This window comes from Myotis myotis, unplaced genomic scaffold (assembly GCF_014108235.1).
Source record: "Myotis myotis isolate mMyoMyo1 unplaced genomic scaffold, mMyoMyo1.p scaffold_m19_p_10, whole genome shotgun sequence".
NCBI classification, from domain to species: domain Eukaryota; kingdom Metazoa; phylum Chordata; class Mammalia; order Chiroptera; family Vespertilionidae; genus Myotis; species Myotis myotis.
The window spans coordinates 52,073,242-52,096,201 of NW_023416314.1; the positions used below are offsets into that span (position 1 = coordinate 52,073,242).

Consider the following 22,960-nt stretch of genomic DNA (forward strand, 5'->3'; position numbering starts at 1 on the left):
CAAAACTAAACTAAACTAAACTAATTAATTCCTTGATGTCAAGAGTTTGCATATTCTACTGTTATCTTCCTCTAGGAAACAGGAAGTACTAATAAGGTCAAAGACAGTCACAAGCGACTTCTCAAATAAAATAAAATAAATAAATAAAATTAACCCAAGACTATGTCTGATACTTTTTGGGGAAAGTTTTATTTAAGATTAAGTAAAATTAAAATTTGGAAACTTTCATTTCATGAAAAATTTAAAAACCAATTGAAATTTCGAAAATGAGTTTTAACAAGAAAGAAAACATTTAAGACCCTGTGCGAAATAGTATGCCACCACGGCAACATTACAAAGGACAAAAGATAGTATCCAACTGTGGTGCTATGTGTTAATTGTACGGTTTTCCAAAGATGTGGGAGAACTGATATCAATTACAGTATAATTACCATTACTTCCAACAGAGTTAACATGTAGTTACCACAAAGTAACGTACAATTAACTGGTGTCACATTGCACACCAGACTAAATAAGATACAAATTAAAAATTCCCAAATGTAGCCATAATACTCTCCTATCTCTTAAAAAAAATAAAACAACTTTTTCTCTGATATGTCATAGCATTTTTCAGGAATTAGTGTAATTATTTCATAAAGGGAAGAACAAGACATATAGGTTAGGAAGAATCATTTTAGCTGTACAATGAAAACCTGCCCAGGGAGAGAGAGACTTATATATCAACAAAAAATAAATTTAATAACCTAAACCTGTTTTAAATAAAATTAGAATTTTCCACATGTCTTAAGTTCCTGAAAATTAAGCAGCTATATTTTAAAACCAAGTTCAAGAATGTTCTTGGTTTTTACTGATACCTAATATGTGTTTAAATGCATTTATCAGTGACCGTGAGCCTGCTTTAGTGACGCTACTGAGGAACACAGAAATGAGCGAGGCTCTGTCTAAGAAGACAGCTTACACAGAAGTTCCGGTTATTTGCTATGTGAAGTGGTAAAACCATGTCTCAATATGAGCAATTTCCTTATCAGGAGGTAAACTAAGGGAACAAAGAATGCTATAGCTCAGTCTGAAGAAGTCGAATTCCTCTTTGGAATGTCTCAAGTCAGCAACAATAACACAGGAGCCTCCATAGGCTGCATCTGAGAGGGGCACGTGTGGGAGCACGTACACGCCAAATGCTCAGCTAGGTTTAATTAGAAGAGAACTGAAAATGGCAGGGTGCAATGCTGTGAAGTTGATGAGAGGACAAAGGGAAAGTAGCTGCATTTAAAACACAGCTCCAGTGTTTCTGCTATATCCGTTTCAAACATCTGGGCTTCCAATTATTTATTGAACTCATGTGTAAGAGTTATTTGGGAATACTGCAACTGTTATAGAACAGGGACATGCACACTGCTTTGTAAAATACTTGCAGGATTGAACTCTTGCTAAAATCTGGAACCAATGGGTGAAAACTGCTACGGGATTATTATCTTTCAGTCCATGTGTGAAAACCATGAAGAGGTTAATATGCTAAGAATACGTTTTGTAAACAGCATGCTATTAATATAGCAGACAATATTTTATTAGAAACGTATGTTTTGCATATATTTGAAGATTTAATTTCCTACTCTGACTTTTTTTCATATCTAAATGCTTACTCGAGATTAAATGAGGCTAGACACATTTGTAAAAGGCTGTGCATCTCCTCTGAAGATGACATAAGCATATGCACAGGCCACAACACTCTCAGGGCAGTTCGTTCCCTGTGTAGTCAATAGTTCCCCCTTTCCTCTGAATGTGGAGCTCAGGAGTAGATGCGCTGTCTTTGCGCCCAGTTTCATGTTCTACTCTGTTAAATTCATGACCCTTTTGTTAGGCTGCGAAGGAAACCAAACTGGTTAGGAGGGATGACAACAGAACAACGATGGGTACATCATTATGCCATGTTATTTCCTCTTGTTCCCACATCTCCGCTGCATTCCTCTGATTATTGCAGCCTCAAAAAATGTGCTGATCGCTGTGTGTGTTAGGCGACACTGCCAACCCGGAAAGCTAATATCCCGATAGAGTGCATTATGCATGTGATGTAAATGAGGTATGTGCTCGACAGATACCGGCCGTTTGTCATCAGAGAGCCCGCAGACAGGACGGTGGGCACAAGTGCCTTTATTCCCTTCACCGTGTCCACAAACGGAAAAAGAAAAAATCCACCTGCTCATGGCAGCTGACCTTAATTTGGCATGAACTTGAAATATTCCCATGTAAAGGATATTTGGGGGAGAGCTTTATTTGTTGTTATTCTATTAGAAAAATAAAAGGTTTGACATCTCCACCTTCAGAAATTCAGACTTGAAATGCAGTGTATTCTAGGTCATAATAGAAAGGGAAAAAACCAAACCAACTTTATTTCTCAAAAACAGAAATTGATCTTCAGCTTTTCATTGCAGCCATAATTTAAGTGTCAACATAATAATTAGCTGTGAAGCTGAATTTATGATTTAGTTAGTAAATTAGAACTAAGTCTTCTAATTCAAGTTTGGGAGCTAAATGGTAAATATATTTTAAAATTTGGAATCAGATTTCCCAGCCTAAAAGTAAGGCTTTCAGAGTAACGAATCTTTTCTGCAGAATGAGGGATGATGCTTGAACTACAGTAACAATTTCTTAATGAAATAACAGTGACACCCCAAGGGCTCTCTTTCTGGACCATCAATAAACAAGCACATGTTTATTTCTAATGCTGGGGTAGCTGCTCTCCCTGCCCCTCTCCATCACCTGCCTAGACAAGGACAAACCTGGAAAATTAACTAGAGCAGGATACAAGGCAGAGAGGTTGTTTGTTCAATCCCAAAGATTGTCTAATGGGCGTAACTGCAATGGACTTACACAGTGTGAAAAAAAGAAGTTATTTGTAGAACAAATAATTTTCCATGTAGACATTATATTTATCATTTTTTAAATCTGTCTGGAATTTTTAATGGTACTTTCAGACTAATTAAGGACAAGGAAAAAAGATCATAACAGTATACACGGTACAAGGTTTTAAGATTAAAGTTCTTATGTCACGCTACTGCATATATTTGAAAGAACACAACCTAAAGGAAGACTAAATCTTCTTTGCACTGATTCAATAAAACTCACATTTGAATTTATGATTAAAATTTTAGTTTTCCATAACTGAAGTGACCAAAAGAATAGAAAAACCATTGCTAACAGGGCTGGCCTGCTTTCTTGCCTGCATCAGGACTGGCATATTAAAACTTCTAATTTATACAAGGCTTCAAGTTGTGGACTGCGTTCTCTTCTAATGTGATATGAAGGGCAAGATTATTAGATTGCTCAGACCAAAGAAATAGACAAGTTTTAATATAATTATAATCTCTTTTTAGGTACTATTTGGTTTGAAATGTTAGTTTTCCTTTGAGGACCAGCTATTAGATTTACCACACTCACCCTCTGTAGTTTAAGTTGTTTCAAAATTCACTGTCTATTGTTCTAACCAATCACATACTTTTTCTTTTGGATAAACCAATTTCACTTCAAGCTTTATTCTTTGGCTTAGTTTCACTATATTGGAACTAAACTACCAGTATAGTTTCACTTTATGATACATCAGTATTAAATATTCCCTCAAACATCACCTATAGATACTTTTACCTCATTTAAAATTAGATGCTTACAGACATGATTCTGGAAAACTAGTTTGTACAAAGCCAGGTGAAATTCATTAACTCATAGAGCATTGTGATCTCGCTGTATTGTGCTAATCAGTAAATCCATTTACATTTGGCTAATTCTTAGTCCTTAGCTAATTCTTTGAGAAAATAATAAATGCTTCCTATGAACTCCAGAGATCTCTGGTACAACAGACCTGATGCACTTCAGATAGACTTTACTTCCTTTCTACATCCTCTTCTTCCCTCCACCACCCACAAAGAGGCTAAACAAAAAATTGTTTTATCAAAATAACGTGACGACATGCTACTTCTGTATGCTATCAGCCTGAGGCAGCTCTGCGTGCACCCTGTTCCAACAAAACAGGAGGCCGGGAGCACACAGCTCAAAACTTCGCTTCCTCGGGGAAATCACGGACTCAGTTACTTGCTCCTCACCCAAAAATGATGGCCCACACTCAGCTTTCTGATCACAAGCATCTGAAAAATTATAAAGTCCTTTACACACATATGTCATTTGTAAGGCAGAATCATTCCAATTTTACAGACTGCACTGAGACTCAGTAAGATTAGACACTTCCCCAAGATCACCCAGATAGTAAGAGTCAGAGAGAGACTTAGAAGATAGGTTCCCCAATTTAAAACCCAAGCTGAATCCCTTCTCCTCTTTTGTACAGCTTTACTCAGTTTTAGGAACAGGTCATGAAATCAGGAAAATCAGGACCCAACCGGTTTCCTAAGTCTTGTCAGTCAGAATTCATTTTATAAATTTAACTTCTGAAGCTAGGTATTCAGATCTAAGACTTTATCCCATCACCATTTAAATAAGTAAAATCAACATTAGACTCTCAATGACTTTGTACTGGTTGTCTCCTAGCCTCCCTAAGCTCTGCTACCTCCTTCAGGTGTGGTTGATTCTTCTACAAAGTCTCCAAGCCCTATCCTTAGACACACTCAGGATATCACCTTACACCAGAGGAGGTGGGTGGTGAGATGCAGGCATCATACACTAGAGCCCTGCCTGGGAAAAAACGCAGCGATTGCTGCTGCTTCTGCAGCTCTAAGAGCTTGGAGAAAAACCCTCCTCGGTGGTCAGAGACAGCATCCTGACTGCAGTAGGCTGCATGACTGTAGGGAAAGTGGGAAAATGGGAGTCAAAGAGAGAGAAAAAAGTGAGGGAAAGGGAAAAGGAACAAGAGAGGAAGAGGAGAGCCGAAACCAGTTTGGCTCAGTGGATAGAGCGTCGGCCTGCGGACTGAAAGGTCCCAGGTTCGATTCCGGTCAAGGGCATGTACCTGGGTTGTGGGCACATCCCCAGTAGGAGATGTGCAGGAGGCAGCTGATTGATGTTTCTCTTTCATCGATGTTTCTAACTCTCTATCTCTCTCCCTTCCTCTCTGTAAAAAATCAATAAAATATATTAAAAAAAAAAAGAGAGGAAGAGGAGAAATGGTGGAGAGTAGAGAGAGATATGGGGAGAGGGTAAGAAGGAAAGGACAGAAGTGTGCTCTCATCCATAAGGAGGCAGAGAAGTACTGGGAAACTGATCAACAACCTCTAGAAGAAAAGGCAGAGGGAGAGTGGCAGGAAGGCAGAGCCACGGGATAGCTAAAGGAGACTTCAAAATTCCTCTAACCACTAACTACGTTATCCGAGGGTCAAGGGGTCAGGTACACAGTGACAAGAGAAGATTTGAATTTACAATACACAAATGATGTATCATAGAATTGTATCTGAAATTTATATAATCTTATTAACCAACGTCACCCCAATAAAATTTTTAAAAAATAAAATGAAAAAGTTTTTCTACATAAAGTCTAATAAGAAGCAACTCTCCTATAATGTGAATTTCCTGTCAGAAAGAGGCCAGACACTCGCTAAAGCCTAGACCTGCGGTTCGCAACCTGTGGGTCGTGACCCCTTTGGCGGTCAAACGACCCTTTCACAGGGGTCACCTAAGACCATCCTGCGTATCAGATATTTACATTACGATTCATAACAGTAGCAACATTACAGTTATGAAGTAGCAACGAAAATAATTTTATGGTTGGGTCACAACATGAGGAACTGTATTTAAAGGGCCAGAAGGCTGAGAACCACTGGCCTAGACAGACTCAGAAGAAAACACAGTGGGGCTTTGACTTATGAGTTTAATTCGTTCTGAGACCGAGCTCGTTAAGGAGCTCGTTAACTCAAATTACTCTGTCAACTCAATGCAAAAAATCGGCCCAGAGACAGCTGGTATCTCAAAATACTCATTAGTCGGGACACTCATAAGTCAAGGCCCCACTGTAGTATGGTGCACTGGAAGTATAAATTTACTCAGAGAAGAGCTGGTATTTGAACCTAGAGTTACCTCCATGATTCTTGGTGCTATTCACCTGTACTGGAGAATAACAATAATCTCTTCCATAGGATTTTTATGAAAATCAAATGAGATGTTTATATAAAAGTAGCTATTGCCCTAACCGGTTTGGCTCAGTGGATAGAGCATTGGCCTGCGTACTCAAGGGTCCCAGTTTCGATTCCGGTCAAGGGCATGTACCTTGGTTGCAGGCACAAACCCAGTAGGGAGTGTGCAGGAGGCAGCTGATCAATGATTCTCTCTCATTGATGTTTCTAACTCTCTATCCCTCTCCCTTCCTCTCTGTAAAAAATCAATAAAATCTATTTTTTTAAAAAAAGTAGCTATCATCCACCAATGCCTATAAATTAATATGAACTATTTCAAATTTTAATTTGGATTTACAATTCTATACACTCTGAGGAGTCTTCCACTGAGAAGATTATCACTTAGCAATTGCTCCTATAGTTTCTCTGTAACAAACAGGTTGATTTTCTGTAAGCTTATTTACATTGAGAAATACACTCAATTTATCTCAGCCACACTAACATCATTATTTTTCATTCTCTCTCTCTCTCTCTCTCTCTCTCTCTCTCTCTCTTTCTCTCTCTTTCTCTCTCTTTCTCCCTCTCTCTCTCCCCCTCATCCCTCATGCACACACACGCACTCACAAAACACACAAAAAACAAAACTCAGGGCTAAATTTCTTAGCCAGGCCTTCAGGGCTTCTATCATTTGAACAGTACCCTCTCTATACCTCTCCTGGATGAACTGTCCTCCAGCCATATTCCCCACATGAGAGGACCCAGACCCCATCCAGGCTCTTGCTAGAACCCTGCCTGCTCACTCTTCTCTGCAGACTCTACCCTGCTTGCCCTTCCTTTGAGACATTTTAAGTCTTTCCTGCTTCACAGAACCTCTCTTTCCACCTGTCATTGATTTTCATGAGCTTAATTACCTTGGCAGCTCCCTTCACTCATTTGGCATCTGGACCTCACATTGTCAGGTTCCCTTCTATATGCATCTGTCCTTTCTCCCAAATCAGACTATATTTTCCTTCAGGGTAGAAAGGGGCTGGTCAACATTTATGTGAATCCCAAGAATCTATCACAAGCCCCCATATATCAGATGGTGAGCTCTCCCTGCCTAATGTCTGTTATGTCATATGGTTGCAAACAACAAAGGAGCCAGACGAATATTTGTTTGCATCCACCTTACTTTATATACATTACCTCATTTAATGTTCCCACAATCTTATATGGTACTAGAGGCCCAGTGCATGAAATTCATGCACTTGGTGGGGGTCCCTCAGCCTGGCCTGCACCCTGTTGCAGTCTGGGAGCCCTCAGGGGATGTCCGACTGCTACCGCCACTGCGCTCGCCAGCTGTGAGCCCAGCTCAAGGCTTCTGGCTGAGCGGTGCTCCCCCATGGGAGCACACTGACCACAAGGGGGCAGCTCCTGCATTGAGCATCTGCCCCCTGGTGGTCAGTGTGCATCATAGCAACCAGTCGTTCTGTTCTATTGATTTGAATATTAGCCTTTTCTTATATAGGATATTCATCATACCTACCTTCCAAGTGAGTAAACAAAGGCACAGAAAAGTAACAGGCCCCAGGTAACATAGCTAGTAAGACATGTGGTATTGAAATGAAATCACAACTTAATCTGTGAAGCTGAGTTTTGTTGATTTTTAGAGAGAGAAAATGAGATAGAAACATCAATGAGAGAGAAACATCATCAATCAGCTGCCTCCTGCACACCCCCTACTGGGGATCAAGCCAGCAACCCAGGCATGTGCCCTGACTGGGAACTGAATTAGTGACCTCTTGATTCATGGGTCGATGCTCAACCACTGAGCCACACCAGTCGAGGTGAAGCTGAGTTTTGTACCTACATATGATAGATTTCAAAGGGTCATATTCCTCTTCCATTACCAATGTTTTGCCTAGAACTGGGGAAACTATTTTACAGTAGTCACATTAATGGGCTAGAATAAGAAAGACTAAACTTGTTGTCATCTCCTTTGTAGGAGTGTTATTAAAATTAGAGAACTCATCTTCTTAAGGAATAGAAAGGTATTGATAAACTCATGCGCAGTGATCTTCTTTGTTGAAAACTATAGGGACCGGAAGCCTAGAATGGTTAGGGAACTAAAACTACTGGACAATGCATCTTACAAGACACCCTTTGTGTTATTTCAGAACCAATACTGTTGACAACATTTATAAAAATATATAAAGAGCAAATCAGGGTTGCACCAAAAACAAAAGCAAGCATTTCCATCCATAGAGGGAAGACAGCACTTTGGAACATTCTAATCTTAGTTGCAAATGTCAAAAATTGCAAACTAGATCTTAGATAAAAGTGAACTTCTGCCAGACTGCTCCTAATGGCAAATTTTTGACAACCAGGTTTAAGACAATGCTGAGAGGGAAACAGTAATAGAAATAATGCATAAAGTACATCTATGTGCAGAGTTTTCATATGTACTCTTCGTACATAGTTGTATGCCTACAAGGTGAAAATGAAAATAATCAAGTGTATTAATACCTAATTCCACAAAGAGAATAGAGTACAACACACACACAGACTCATAGGTAGATATTTATGCGCACTACCTGGGTGAAGGTAAGCAAATGATTTGAGCTCTTTGAACCTCATCCTCCTCTGTAGGAGAGGAGTGATAAAAATTCTGCCTCTAAAGATGGCTATTAAGTGTGATGATAATGCTTAAAAAGTGCCTTTCAAATAATGAAAAGACTGAGATTCTAATGATTGCTATTATTTCCCTAAAATGGTCACAGGCAAAGAAAGCTCTGAGGAAAAGAAAGAGTGAATGTACAATCCATCGCATCCACTGCTACAATGCCTAAGCAAATCTTCAAAAAAAAAATTCAGCTGTGAGAGACTGAACTTTCACATCTGCAAATACAAGTACAGAACATTTTGTTACTGGCATCAACTTAAATCAGCTAATATTATATTGAGTGCCTGCTGTGTGCGAGGCATGCCTGAGAAATGTTATGTTCCATTTAACCAGATATTCTGATTAGTCAAGTTATCACATGTCCTAGAATATCACACCTGGTCTATCAGCAAAGATTATAATATAATGATATAAATAGCACTCAGGCTAAGTTGAGCACTTTGAGACCATGTGATGCTTCAGATACTTTTACATTGTTTAGTACATTGAGTGGATCCTAAAGGCGATTAGGGTGGAACTGATCTAACTTGGAGGTTGAGAATTCTTCAGGAATACTTGATGAACTTCTTGTGTGAGGTGGCCCAGCATTAAGTCACTGGATACTAAGTTTGTGACATATCCTTCTTCTATGTATTGGTTGTCTTTCCATGTAAAAGCCTGCTTCCAGGACAAAGGGACACGTTCTAACCTCAGGAAAGAGAAGAATGCAAAAGAATCTAAGGCAGATTTAAATAAATTTTAATTAATACTACAGAAGAGAAAGGAATGGATTTTTTTAAAGGCATGGTCCTAGGGAACTGGCTTACAGTTTTCTGATTGACTTCCCAATAACCAAGAAACTAAGTATTGCCAATCATGGATGAGAACACCGAGGCTAGTGAGGTCACAGAGCTAGTGAGGAATAGAACCAGAACCTTAGGTTCAGGTCAGTCAGACTCAAAACACACTCGCTTTTCAATTGTCCACATTTCTCAAAAGGTCTCTCCCATTCTTTCTTTAAACTGACATAGTCTTCTTAAAATGCAGTTCAGATTAAACGTGCCCCATCCACACACACACACACACACACACACACACACACACACACACACACACACACACCTTTAATGGCTCATATCTATAAAGATAAACCTAAACTAGCTATGGCAATGATCTATTTCAAACTGCCTTCCTACCAGTTATAGGTCAGGCACTGGACAAGGCCTGGCACATGGATTATTTGATTAAATCTTCACAACAACCACTTGTGCTTAGAAACTATGACTATTCCCATTTCTTAGAGAAACTTGGGCAGTCTAACTTCAAAACTTTGCTCTTATCCACAACCTAACCAAGTGGATGTGGAAGCTAGGAACAAAGTAAGAAAGAGAGAGAGAGATGGAGACAGAGACAGACAGACAGAGACAGAGAGGGAGAGAAGGAGGAAATATTTATTAAAGGCCTAATGGCCTTGTGATACAGCAAAAGATTGAATTCGAAGCAGATATGAGAATCAAGCTATCTTTTCCACTTAGCCAGACATTAAAGAGATTTGGAAAAATATAAAACAAAGCTGGTCTTCTTCCTATTTTTTTTTATTTTGAAGAATTTACTTAATACTAAAAAGTGCTATTTATATTAATGTCTAATGAGTTTATTACTATTATTTTCAAATAAGTAAATACATATTTTTAATTCTTCAGTTTTACTATCTCATATGGTAAATATTGATAGATATATCCCACATAAATAAAAACTCTTTGGGGTTCTTAATAACTTTTAAGACTGTAAAGGAGCCCTAAAACCAAAAATGTTAAGGACAGCTGATCTAGGAGGATTAAGAGATTAGATCCAGAAAGATTAAGGATTAGGATGTACTTGCCATAGCCGGAGGTTAGGTCTATAAAATCCTCATTATGAGTAAATCTGCTCCATACATAATCAAACCAACAAGTCTTTATGCAAAGTTTTGGACTGTGATGTATCTAATTTTAACCCTTGCTCTGGGAGATCCTTCCACTGGAGATGGCATTATAATTTAAGATACTTGTAAACAAACCTAAAAGCCCTGTGTTGCTCTTTCCCCACCCCATCCCTAGGAAGTATCTTGAACCTTGTAAGCCTATATAAATTCTCACCATTTTTTCCATTTTACGTGCAGAGAAGAAAGAAACCAAACAAGTTTGTTGTTGTTTTCATGGATAAGATCTTAAACTAGTAGCTAGGCAACCAATCAAGTAGCCCTGACAACAGAAATACATGGAACTTAATGATCACCTTCAGCCAGAAGCCTACACACAGCACTGCATAGTTGCCCAATGTTATTGGTTCAAACATAAAACCTAAAATTAATAAAACTTATATTTTTTCTAACTTTATAGCATTTTGATCTGTGTATACTGTTTTAGAAAAACACCATCACAAGTATAAATAACTATCCTTTTCAAAGAAATACGCATGAAGCATATGTATGTAGGTGGACTTCTTTATCTCATGATTTTAGCATTCCCTTCATTAAAATTGATGTTTGAAACTCAGATGTATGTCTTCTTTTAGATTCTGAATAAAACTGCCCGTCAATCTCACAGAAATGGAGGGAACAAGTGAGATGATGAAGAGAAGGAATGCTGATCGAGAAAATTAGAGGGAGAGCAAGAATGTGATCTAGGGCTGGACTTACATTCCTAATCTGCAAAACAGGATAGTGTCACTACATCCCCAAATTTGGAAAGGTTCAAGAGAGATAAATATGTGATAATATTTTTAAAACATAGAAGCATTACAAAAATATTTCTTGTCATGATGTGAAAAGTGCTACATAAATGTTTTTTAAAAACCAACTACTGTTCTGCTTAGCAAGTGAGGATGTTAAAATTTGAATTTTCTCTTACTGTAAATTGTCTAATGTGTCCACACCCCTCATAACACGTTGTTGTTACCTTGGAAACAGGTTAACATGGAAAGGAGTGCTGCAGCTGAGCATGTTAGTTAAACGCTCACAAAAACAACCTTCCTGACTAATCAGTACTATGAACTTCTTTGGAAACAACAAAATCTCACTATTCTGTGTGCTATATAAACACTCAGTCATTCCAAACACACTTTGTGAAATCATTTGCTCACAATCCTCTTTTGCTTATTGTTTTATGGCTATATTGATCTTCTGTCTGAACATATCCTGTCACGCAACAATGAATATTTGAATCAATTGTACAAATAACAAGGAGCTGTGGCCATTGACAATGTGGAGCAGAAGACATCCAATATGTTTTTCATTTCCAGTAAAAGGGGGCAGTATTATGACATCAATGTAATACTCAAGAAACATTCTGATTTTTTTTTTTTTGCAAACTATGGGTGATGAGCAAGAATTTACACTTGTGAAAAATGAACAACTGCTTTTTTGAATAAACAAGAACAAGTTTACATGGTACCTCAGTGATTGGATTATTATTTCCATGATTGAAAAAGTATCATTTTGGCATGAGAAATTCATATGGTTATCAAAAATCAGGTTAAGTATTTTCAAAAATCATAGATTGAAATTCTGATTTTCTGGAAATATGTTAAAGTATACATTAAATTAGTAGGGACAGAAGCTCCCCAGCACGATAATGTAATCAAATTTAACATTATTATCTTCCATATGGCCAGATCATAGCAGGTAGCTAGTACATGCAAGTTATTGGAAGAATGAAAAAGAAAAATGTGTATCTTGATTTTGTAAGAAGGTGACTATTAGTTTCTTGCTAACCTTCTACTCTATCTTAAGACATTTTGTCCCCAAGAAGCAGTAGGTTAACCCCATTCATCATTGGAGAATATCAAGAGTGAAAATTTAACAAAATTAACAATAGATTTGACAACCTGCTGAGGCCTTAAAGAGAAAAAGGTCCTAACATTAATAGAATATATTCTGTGTCAGGTACTCTAGACATGTTTTTCCTCAAAACAATCCTTCAAGAAAAGGATAATTGCCTCTATTTTATAGATGTGCTCATTGAGATTCACAGAGGTTAAGTCACTCACCTAAATAACATTAGAAAATAGCACAGGCTACATCCAAGATTAACCCTGGACACTGAGGCCCAGTTTTAATCAACTCCAAAACCCATAGTCTCTAATTCGAACACTGCTCTGGGTCTAGCCACCACGTCTGTCTCTATCTACATCATTCAACCTTCTGTTTCCTGACTGGTATCTCTCCGCAGCCAGAACCAGTGGATATCATGGCAGGGAAGAATGTCCCACCTTGACAGAGGTGACAAGTATACAGGAGGCAGGGAGCTCAATGTTTTTCTGCTTCATAGTTTCAGTTTATTTTGACCCTGGCTTATTCCATCAAAGGGTTGAGACTGCCAGTGTAAGTACTTTTGTATGTAATAGGCTTAAAGGTCGCATAGAAAATTAATCTGGTACTATTCTAAAAATAGTAATGTTATTGACTAAGAAAAAGCTGGGGCTTAATTCATGCTCTGCCATGAATACACTGTGAGATCATGGGCAAGTCATTGTCTTTCTCTAGGTCTTTGTTTTCCCATCTGTGAATTGAAGTAATTGGACTAGATCAAATGTAATGTCCCATCCAATCCTTCACTGTGCAGTTTTAATCCCACAAACATACTTGAGAGACAGGCTAAGTGTGATCATAGTGTCCACGGCAGCTCACTTTGACACCCAATGAGATCAAGCTTTTTTCTTAAGAGACTCTCCAAAGATGAATGGGGCAGCAGTTCAGGTTACATGTGTACGGATGTATAATCTACCTATTTATGAGCAGCTCTGATCAGTAGGCAATCAGTCTACTGGCTCCTCAAGATGATTAAAATGAGCTAATTAACCAGATTCCCAAGTTGTATAATACCTATGAAGGACAGTGCTCTAACCAATCGTCAAGTCAGCATTCAAACATTAAGAAGCTCAGAAAAGTCAGAGAACACACTTTAACACTAAGAAAGCCCACCCTGCCTTGCCTCTCTTCTAACTTACCTCTAAGAACATTTAGAAGCATCTTATTTAAAACTCTGCTGTGTACTGTTATGGCTAAAATACTCTGTCTTAGAGATGTCAAAATAACAAAAGTTGGTAAGCAATTAGCCTATAATCTAATCTAATTGCACTGGTACTGAGGGATAGAGATGGCTGGTGTTCTTGGGGTGGAAAGCTAAAAGCCAGGACAGTAACTTAGACTTCTGCTGGCAAGGCACTCACAGTCCATGCACAGAAGCTATGTGGAAATGATGGGGCAGAACAGCTCCTAAGGTGCCGTTACAGTCTATTGTCCCTACAATCCATATATTTAACAGCCCCTAAATATCTTGTGACACAACCAACCAGAACATCTCCATTGGTGCCGTTCTGGATGATCAAGTTAACAATGTTTCATTTTAAAAGCGCCAAATAGGGATTTACCCAATAAGGTGAAATGCACCATGGGTAGACATGTATTCATATGAACATATTTGCGATTCCATATTATAAAGACACAAGCACTTCTATGCCTGTGTAGTAAATGCTTGTCCACATTTATGTACATATCAAACATGTTTTATATACATTTAATGTTACTACATGTCATACAAACAATCTACAATGGACATTGTGATGCACTGCCCAGATTTCTCCTTTAGGACTGAAAGATTTATTCCCTCAGCTGCAAAATATGTTGGTAGCTCACCCTCAGCTGTTTGGCATTGACCTAGCTGAAGAGACTTCCAAAGGAAGCCCTCATCCAAAAACTGGTTGGCACAAGTGTGTAAAAACTCACCCCCTCCACTTGGGGCATTCTGAATGGACATGGCAGGCTCCAAGCTTCCTATGGGCTTGGCTGAGGTTGGTTGAGACTGCATTGCTTTGATCCTTTCCATTACATAGGTGGCAATCAGAAAGAGAACTCCCCAATAAACCTGCTCGCTAATTTCCACCTCATCATCTGCTTCTATGACACACCCCTTTATAAAGAATGTCCAAATAAGAGAGCAACCAGGGATGCTTAATAAATTATAAAGTTTTATGACAGCAACACTGTGAAAATTTTCTAAAACTGTATTACAGATTATGAGAACAAATTCATAAATCTAATTTATAGATCTTTATATTTAAGGAAACTGAGATAATTCCAAAATGGACAATTTTGAAGACAGTTAAATTTGAAACAATACATTTTATCAACCTTATTTCACATTATATATTTACCCTCTTTGATTTCAGAAGGTCTGATGCTCCAGAAGAAAAATTAGTGTCCTATGGAAGTTCATAAAATTAAGATGGATTATTTTGATGATAAGAGAACCAAATCTACCATAACAGGAGTCCTTTAACGTTCTAAATTTACTCTTCTGACTGCAACTAACTTAATAAGCAAGAATAGATACCGACTCTAGAAACTAAACAAAGCCTACACAATCACAAAATGTATGTTCAAATGACAGACACTAGTGGGGAGGGGGCTCACAAAAGTTAAGGAGAGCTTGTGAACACATCCCTGAATGTCATGGACTTTTCCAGTGCTCCAAATTCAACCAGTGAAGTCATCGGCTGAGACAACTCCCTTTAACCGGGAAACCAGAACTTTCTGAGTCATATTCAGTGTGATATGTTTTAGGTCAAGTTTGGTTTTTCATCATTACTTTTGATCTTAGCCTAATCTCTCATCTCTCTTCCTTGTCTTCTAGTGTGAAATAAGGTGTTCTTATTTCAGAACCTCAGACGTCTTCTCCCAAAATGAACTAAGAAAACTCAGTGAGAAATATTTAAAATTGACCTGTGTTTGAAGTTAATAGTGCATTAACTTTGAACTTCAACTCCAATTGATGGTACAAATTCAACTATCTCAGGTCACAGTGTCAGACACAGAGAGAGTCACTGCTGAAAGCACGGTGTGTCCAATGCCAATGTCCTGCTAGGTTATAGATCAGGATGCTGCTATTCTAAGCCTGCTTAATAGGACTGAGGGTCTGCACTGAAAGGCCGAATTGCTGCACCAGTACTGAACACATGTCTCTTTTCCCCACAAACTAAATAGCATATATACACATTCTATTTTAAATACTCTTTATGTTAATATTCCAAACAAAAATTTCCATAGTATTTTTCAAAGAAATATTTCATTCATGACATTAGTCAAAGGCAAGTTATTTTTCATAATTTAATAATAATATGGTTATTTAAATGAAATAATTAGTTTTTTGTGGAATGAAATTTCTGAAATGTATTAATTCTAAATATATTTTACTGAGCCCAGTGTTTTTCAATTAGTGGTAATTTTGTCCTCCCTCCGCCAATAGAAGACATCTGGCAATGTCTAAAGTCATTTTTAATTGTCACAAAGGGGGGGAATGCTGCTGACATCTAATAAATAGAGGCCACATTAGTAGCCCCAAGAATTACCAGGGCAAAAATGTTAATAATGCCAAGGCTGAGAAACCATGATTTAATCTAATAAATCTGAAGTTTCTAACTTTGTATATTACCTCAGTTGGAAAGGAGTTTAAGTATGTGAGTTGGCCAATATGCCAACACATCTACTGCTTCCTTCTACTGACCCTCCTACTATTGTGTGAGGATCTCATATCTGTGACAGAGTAGTATATTTGTTCCACATATTTAAAGCCCACCATGATTTAGTTGGAAAGAATACATGGAACAGACTGACAGCTGTCAGGGGGGAGTGGTGTGTGTGTGTGTGTGGGGGGGGGTTGAATGAAAGAAGGTGAAGAGATTAATGAAAAAAACATATTTACATAACACATAGACATCATGGACAACAGTGTGGTGATAGCCAGAGGAAAACAGGGGGAGGTGGAGATGGAGGTGGGCAAAGGCAGGGAAAAGTGGGGACAGAAAGAAACTTTGCTTGGGGAGGTGGACACACGATTCAGGGTGTAGATGATGTATGTTTTGGTGAACCAATATCACTCCAATAAATTCAGTTTAAAAAAGGTATGGAAACATAAGATAAGAAAGTTCTGCCGGGACCTGTTTGGCTCAGTGGATAGAGCGTCGGCCTGCGGACTGAGAGGTCCCAGGTTCGATTCTGGTCAAGGGCATGTACCTTGGTTGCGGGCACATCCCCAGTGGGGGGTGTGCAGGAGGCAGCTGATGGATGTTTCTCTCTCATCAATGTTTCTAACTCTCTCTCTCTCTCGCCTTTCCTCTCTGTAAAAAATCAATAAAATATATTAAAAAAAAAAGAAAGTTCCTACTCTGTACCAGGAGTTGGGCTGGGTATATTCACATAAGCTTATGTCACTGTAACCCAGATTATTACTTTTATATTATAGATGAAGGAATTGAGAGTCAGAGAGGTTAAGCAACTTGCCAAATATCACGTAGTTGGTGACACTCAGTGACTACTATTCCAAGTGAGAATATATATTTTTAAAATCATTAATACTTTCTCATATATGCAAAGAAAGTTTCTGAATCACTAATGGTTGTTACTTCTCAAAGAAAATTTTTGAATCATTAATGGTAGTTAATGGGGTGAGGAGGCTAATTAGCTTTTCACCATATATCTTTCTGTATTACCAGAATTTTCAGTAAGTATATATTACTTCATTTGAAAACTAATAAATAAAAAAGACTCAATTAAACAAATCACTGACATGTGTCTCAAATTAATTTTAGGATTAACCCTGGACAAAACTGTAAAGTAGGAGATGGTCCATGATGCATAAATCCTCGTTTTTAACCCAATTTCCCACTCATTAGCCCTATGCCAAAACTTCTTTACCTACCCATGTTCCAAGAAAGGATCTTAGGAAGTTATTTACATTAAAATTAAATATGTTATTATTCCATGGTGTTCTCACTGGGCCCAAGACAGTATTTTAGGTCAAAAGAATGACTCTGTGTTTATCTTTAATATCAGAGAGGTAGAAGACTTTGGGGACAAAGCCTTTTTTTCCCTTGTGGTCCTGACCATCTATTAAGGGATCTCTTAAAGAAGGGCTCTGCCTTGTGAGCCCACTGCCAAGGATGAAGCACTTCATGGAGAATGAAGCACTTGACTGAACTGATCCAGTGGCTGGCAAGTGACTGACAAGTCCCAAGTATATAAATGTTTATGGCTTAACAGGTACCAAAAGACCTGCCATTCCCCCAGATAGTCTCTCTCCGACCTGAGGATCAATCAAGGAAGGGTGTCCAATAATGATTATATTTAAATAGTATACACACACAAACACATACCACACACACAAACACACACACACACACACACACACACACACACACACACACATGTTTACATATATATATTTAACCTTAACTTCAGTAATTCAATGCAATGGTAACTGAGAGTAAAGTTGAATTCTTTATTAAGCTTTGAGAAGTCAACACTTCCAGAGCTAAGCTTTGTAATCTGGTGAGGGCTTTGGTCACAGACATGCTATGAGAGTTCCATCCCCTCAAACCCCTTCCCAGCCTCTGGTATCCCAGCTGTCTCCTAGCTAATGTATATAGATCCATCAAGAATGGGAGGATGATATGAAATGAGCAATGGCTCTGTATCCCACTAATTGGTTGACTTGTGTCCCCCAAAAAGATATATTCAAGTCCTCACCTTTGGTACCTGAAAATGGGGCCTTATTTGGAAATAGGGTCTTTGCAGATAAAATCAAGTTAAAATAAGGTCATCCTGGATTAGGGTAGAACCACATCCAATGACTAACGTCCTTCTAAGAAGAGGGAGATTTGGAGAGACAGGGACACAGAAGACAGCTATGTGAAGAGGGAGGCAGAAATTGCAGTGATGCAGCAACAAGCACGGAATGGCAAGGATCATTCATTCATCAGATAATCGGATTTTTTCACTCAATAAACTACAAAAGCCTCTCAACTGTCCCCATTCTTAACCTCCTAGAGTCCATTCTCACACATCACACGAATGATCTTTTTGTAGGTAAGTCATATCATGTCAATGCTCTGGACAAAACCCATCTAAGGGTTCCCACCACAGGGTAAAATGCAAAGTCTTTCCAAGGCCCACAAGGTCTACCATGCTCTGTCCCATGCGTCCCCTTCTCTCATGCAGCAGGACCTCAATGCACCATGGCTTCATTCATATCTCTACTCAGTGTCACTTTCTCAGAGTCCTTACCTCCCTTTCTAAAGGAGCAACCCCACAATCCCTATTCCCTGAACTTCCTTCTATTTTTCTCAAAGCACTTATTCACTCCTAATACTGCTGGCATTGCATTATATATTTCATATTATTTTTTTTTTGGTCATCTGTGTTCCCCTATTAGAATGTCAGCTCTATGAGAGCAGGGATTTTTATCTGATTTGTTAACTGTTGCATCTCCCATGCCTAAAACAGTATCTTTCATAACATAAGCACTTGATAAATATTTGTTAAACAACAACAACAAAATCAGCAAATGCATTCTATAAGCTGCTTTGTTTTATTTTTTGCTCTGGCTGATAGGAAGCTTAGAGCAAATTCAGTGATGAGTTATAGTAATCTATCCCATCATGACCGTATAAGCGTCTTTTTAAATATTATATTCTTATTCTAGTAACCTCACATATCCCCTTTATTTTAAGATATTTCTAAATCTTTTGGAACAGGACAGGAAGACAACAATGGGCAGGTAGGTTGAGTGCCTCGTTGATGCTGAGAGCCTGGAAAGGGCCAGATGAGAAGGAGCCAATGGGGCCAGGGAGCCAGTGAAGGAGGGAAGCCAGTTTTACCTTTTCATTCCTGCAGTTGTTCAGCCCCATATTATTCATGGAGGCCAGTTTCCCATCCACCCCGTGTGGCTGTTGCTGCTGTTGCTCCCGCTGGATCTGCTCTCGCATCTTCCGAGCCTCCTGAATGGCTTTCATCACCGTATCCTGATCCCCAAACAGGGCAGGGGAGTTGAGACTGGACAGGATATCTGCACACACAGGATGCATTATCAGAGGCTTGTGAGGTGAGAATCTACAAAATATGCTGCTCTCCACTCCCCTGTAGAATGCTGCATTTGCCAAACAAGGAAGGGGCAAGTTTGCTATTAAGAATATCACAATACTGTGCACGGAGCACAGAAGGCCAGTTGTTTTGTTGTTGGTGGTTTTGGGTTTTGGTTTTGTTTTGCTTTGTTTTTTAGCTCTTGGAGGATGCCCTAGCACTCCAGTTTATCTGGGCTGTCAATCCACCTCACAGATGAAGGTTCCTGGATTCCAATTGTGTGTATACATTTATCTGCGCTGCTATGTCTAACAATTAACGGGAGAGTAGAGGGGAAGAAAGAGGTGGGAAGGGGGGACAGAGATGTCTGTTCAGGCTGCTCATTATGTTTGGTGTGCTAATTCTGGAAAGCTATTGCTGGCCTAGCAGAAAGGATCTGCGAGGCTACATGTGTGCTTCAGTGACATCTGTATGTGTGTGTTTGTATGTCCACTGCAGGAGAGAGGGGGCGGGAAGAAACACCCCACACTCTCCGTTCCCCAGTCACTGGCTGGTTAATGAAGCATTCTACTCATCATGCTTCCTCAGTTATTTACCAAGAGAATGACAACCCGTTCCCTGCCCCCAGCCCGATCACCCACTGCTCTCAGCTTCCTGCCTTCCTGACAGCGAGGCTGTATGAGTGGGGATGGTTTTCACATAAGAACAAAGCTTCAAATAACGTGATAATAAATATTTACTTTCATTATGTTCCATGCAACACAGTGGGAAAATTTTCAAAATTAAACCGACTAATTTTCCTTCATATCTTGCATTATACTATAGGTTAAAATTTATACTTTAGAGAAGTTTTTCCAGTTCTAGAGAAAAATAAAACAATAGCTTTTTGATTGGTAGATTTCAAACCCACTTGTTTGTAACCTGGTATGAGCATTTCATGGCCCATGTGTGTGTGTGTGTGTGTGTGTGTGTGTGTGTGTACATGCGCACATGCCTTTGCTTTTAGAAAATATTCCCAAGGCTATCTATGGGAAAATTTTAAAATCAGTCACTTTTTAGGATGTAGAAACCCATATCTTGTGCTCTGAAGCTTTTCTGATACCAAAAAATCTCTCCTATATTGTCTGGAGCAGAGAGCATTACTTCAGCCCATTTCTAGTTCAGGATCTAAGACATATGCTCTGCTGAAGTATAAACTTCATAAAAGCAGGGCCTGTAACAGGGTTACCTCCGTCCCTCACAATGCTCAACACAGCAAATCAATGCTTTCCCAACAAAACTTGGAAATGGATAATAGAGGGCCATTTCAAGATCAAGTCAATTATTATTACTGATGCTGGCTTTTTCCTCATCTCGCAGCTTCTGATGATCCAGTGGTCACATTCATACACCGGATTTGCTTTGGTCCTTGCTCCCATGCAAACCCACTAACCTGGGCTGAGGATCTAGGGCTCCCAAAAGGCATCCTGACTCAAAATGAGAACAGGCCACTGTGTGGCTCCTAATGTGCAAATTTCAGTGAGGACGACTCACCTCTGCCTTCGACTCAGCACAGTTCAGAAAATGCCCCAACTGTGGGTTCACAAAAGGAGCACTGATTACGTGGGAGAGGACATGGAGTCTGGCCTTAGTTCCATTGACTGCACAGCTACATGGTTGTGGGCAAGTCATTTTACCTGTGAGGACCCCATTTACATACAACCAGGGTAATAACACTACACTACCTAACTCATAAGATTACTGTGAAAAAATCAAATAGGCAAAAATGGTAAGCTGTAAATGGCTACATGTACACATTATTTAACTTACTGCAATATGCATTTCAGGCTCCAGGACTCAATAACACAAGGAAAGTAATATGGTGAAGAAATGCTAGCACTAGTCCCTAATCCCTTTGAATGTCTGTGTCTTTATTTGAAAAGTGAGAGACTTAAAGAGTATAGTAACAATAAAGTAATAGAGCTCCTGACAAGTTTTTCACAAGCTTCATTCCACACGTACTTGTAAGGGTGCTGGTATTCACTCAGCCCAGCCGTTTTAAACCTTACCCCTTAAAAGTGCCAGACACCACGCTAGACAATTTATATGCATTTTTCTCTCTTAATTCTCATAACAACCTATGAGCAAGGTAATAATATCCCCCTTTCAAAGATTAGGAAACTAAAGTTTAAAAGATTAAGTATCTTTCCCGGGATTATACAGCTAGTAAGTAAAGGCTCTTAGTCCAAGTCCGACTGACGCCAGAAGCCATGATTTCCCTGCACACTTCTCACACGGGGTGTGAGCGTTCCTAGAGAGACCTGGCCACGTGTCAGCAACTCTAAGAAGCCAGAGGATAATTATATCTTACTATATTCCCATTTTATTTCACGTAGATTTGTTTTAATGCAAACTAATAGATTAGATGTGAAATTCAAATACATTTTAAAAAGAAAACATAACATTTGAAAGGAATTTTGGTGGGCAGCTTTGAGACCAGGGGCCCTCTAGGTCCTCGGAGAGCTCATGGTCACGCCTTCTGCCCAGAGTTACTTTAGTGGCAAAGCACTGATCGAACACAGAAATTCCCAACAGTCTGATTTGCTGGATCGAATTCATCATCATCTAAAGAACCCATCCCAGCAGAATTTATATGATGGCCTTTCCCAAAAGCTCTAATAGCCCAAAGGGTGCCAAATCAGGTTATGTTTCAGTAGGACAGATTTTACTTTTTTTTTCTTTTTCTTGGACTAAGGAACACTTTGGAAGCAAGGATCAGTCATCGCTCAACAGGTGTGGTTTCTGTTACCTAATTCATAAGTCTCTTCCTGGTGTTGACCTTTCCATTTACCTAGAGAGGATCCCCTTCCCAGGCTCCCTGCAATGGGGCTGGGGATGCCGCTTTTGTTGGGCAGGCTGACTGGGCTGGTTTTGCTGGCTGGGAAGAGGCTCTGGGTGGGAGAGGTTGGGGACTTGACAGGCTCCGCTGTCTTGGGTCTGGATGAGAGGTTCAGCGGCTGTGCTGCAGCTTCATCCTACGGGAGTTTAACATAAATAATTATTAAAAAGAAAAAGACAAATGAAGCACATTATCACTTAGTAAGCCACAGTTATTTTACACCTCAGAGACAATGCCACATTCTCCTACAATCATAACAAAAGGAGCTAATTATCTACCTCCTCAAAGATTCATCCGAAGGAAACCTCATTAATTTCCCTGTGTTATGCTTCTATTTACATTAACTGTGTAGTTGGATCATTCTTTTTGCCAAATTAAAATCTGAATTAGCTCACATTACAGCTTAATTTCCTAATGTGTTTTCAGGGATCTAAATTAACCTAGGGCATTCACAAAGAATTATTTAAAATTTCAGCAGCTCTGTAGTGCTTTTGTGT

The 22,960-nt window shown here is 39.1% G+C and overlaps 1 protein-coding gene across 28 annotated transcripts in view; it reads right to left on the minus strand.

Moving 5' to 3' along the window:
• Positions 1–22,960, minus strand: part of SOX6 (SRY-box transcription factor 6) — a 368,911-nt gene that overhangs the window by 52,221 nt on the left and 293,730 nt on the right. For 15 of the 28 annotated variants that reach the window (XM_036325513.1, XM_036325515.1, XM_036325506.1 and 12 more), the window contains 3 exons: positions 22,374–22,599; positions 19,384–19,571; positions 14,884–14,931 (listed from right to left, as the gene is read on the minus strand). In XM_036325513.1, coding sequence (XP_036181406.1) covers positions 14,884–14,931; positions 19,384–19,571; positions 22,374–22,599 — 462 coding nt within the window. The remainder of the gene's footprint in view (positions 1–14,883; positions 14,932–19,383; positions 19,572–22,373; positions 22,600–22,960) is intronic. The other 13 variants (XM_036325528.1, XM_036325525.1, XM_036325533.1 and 10 more) reach the window with 3 other exon arrangements.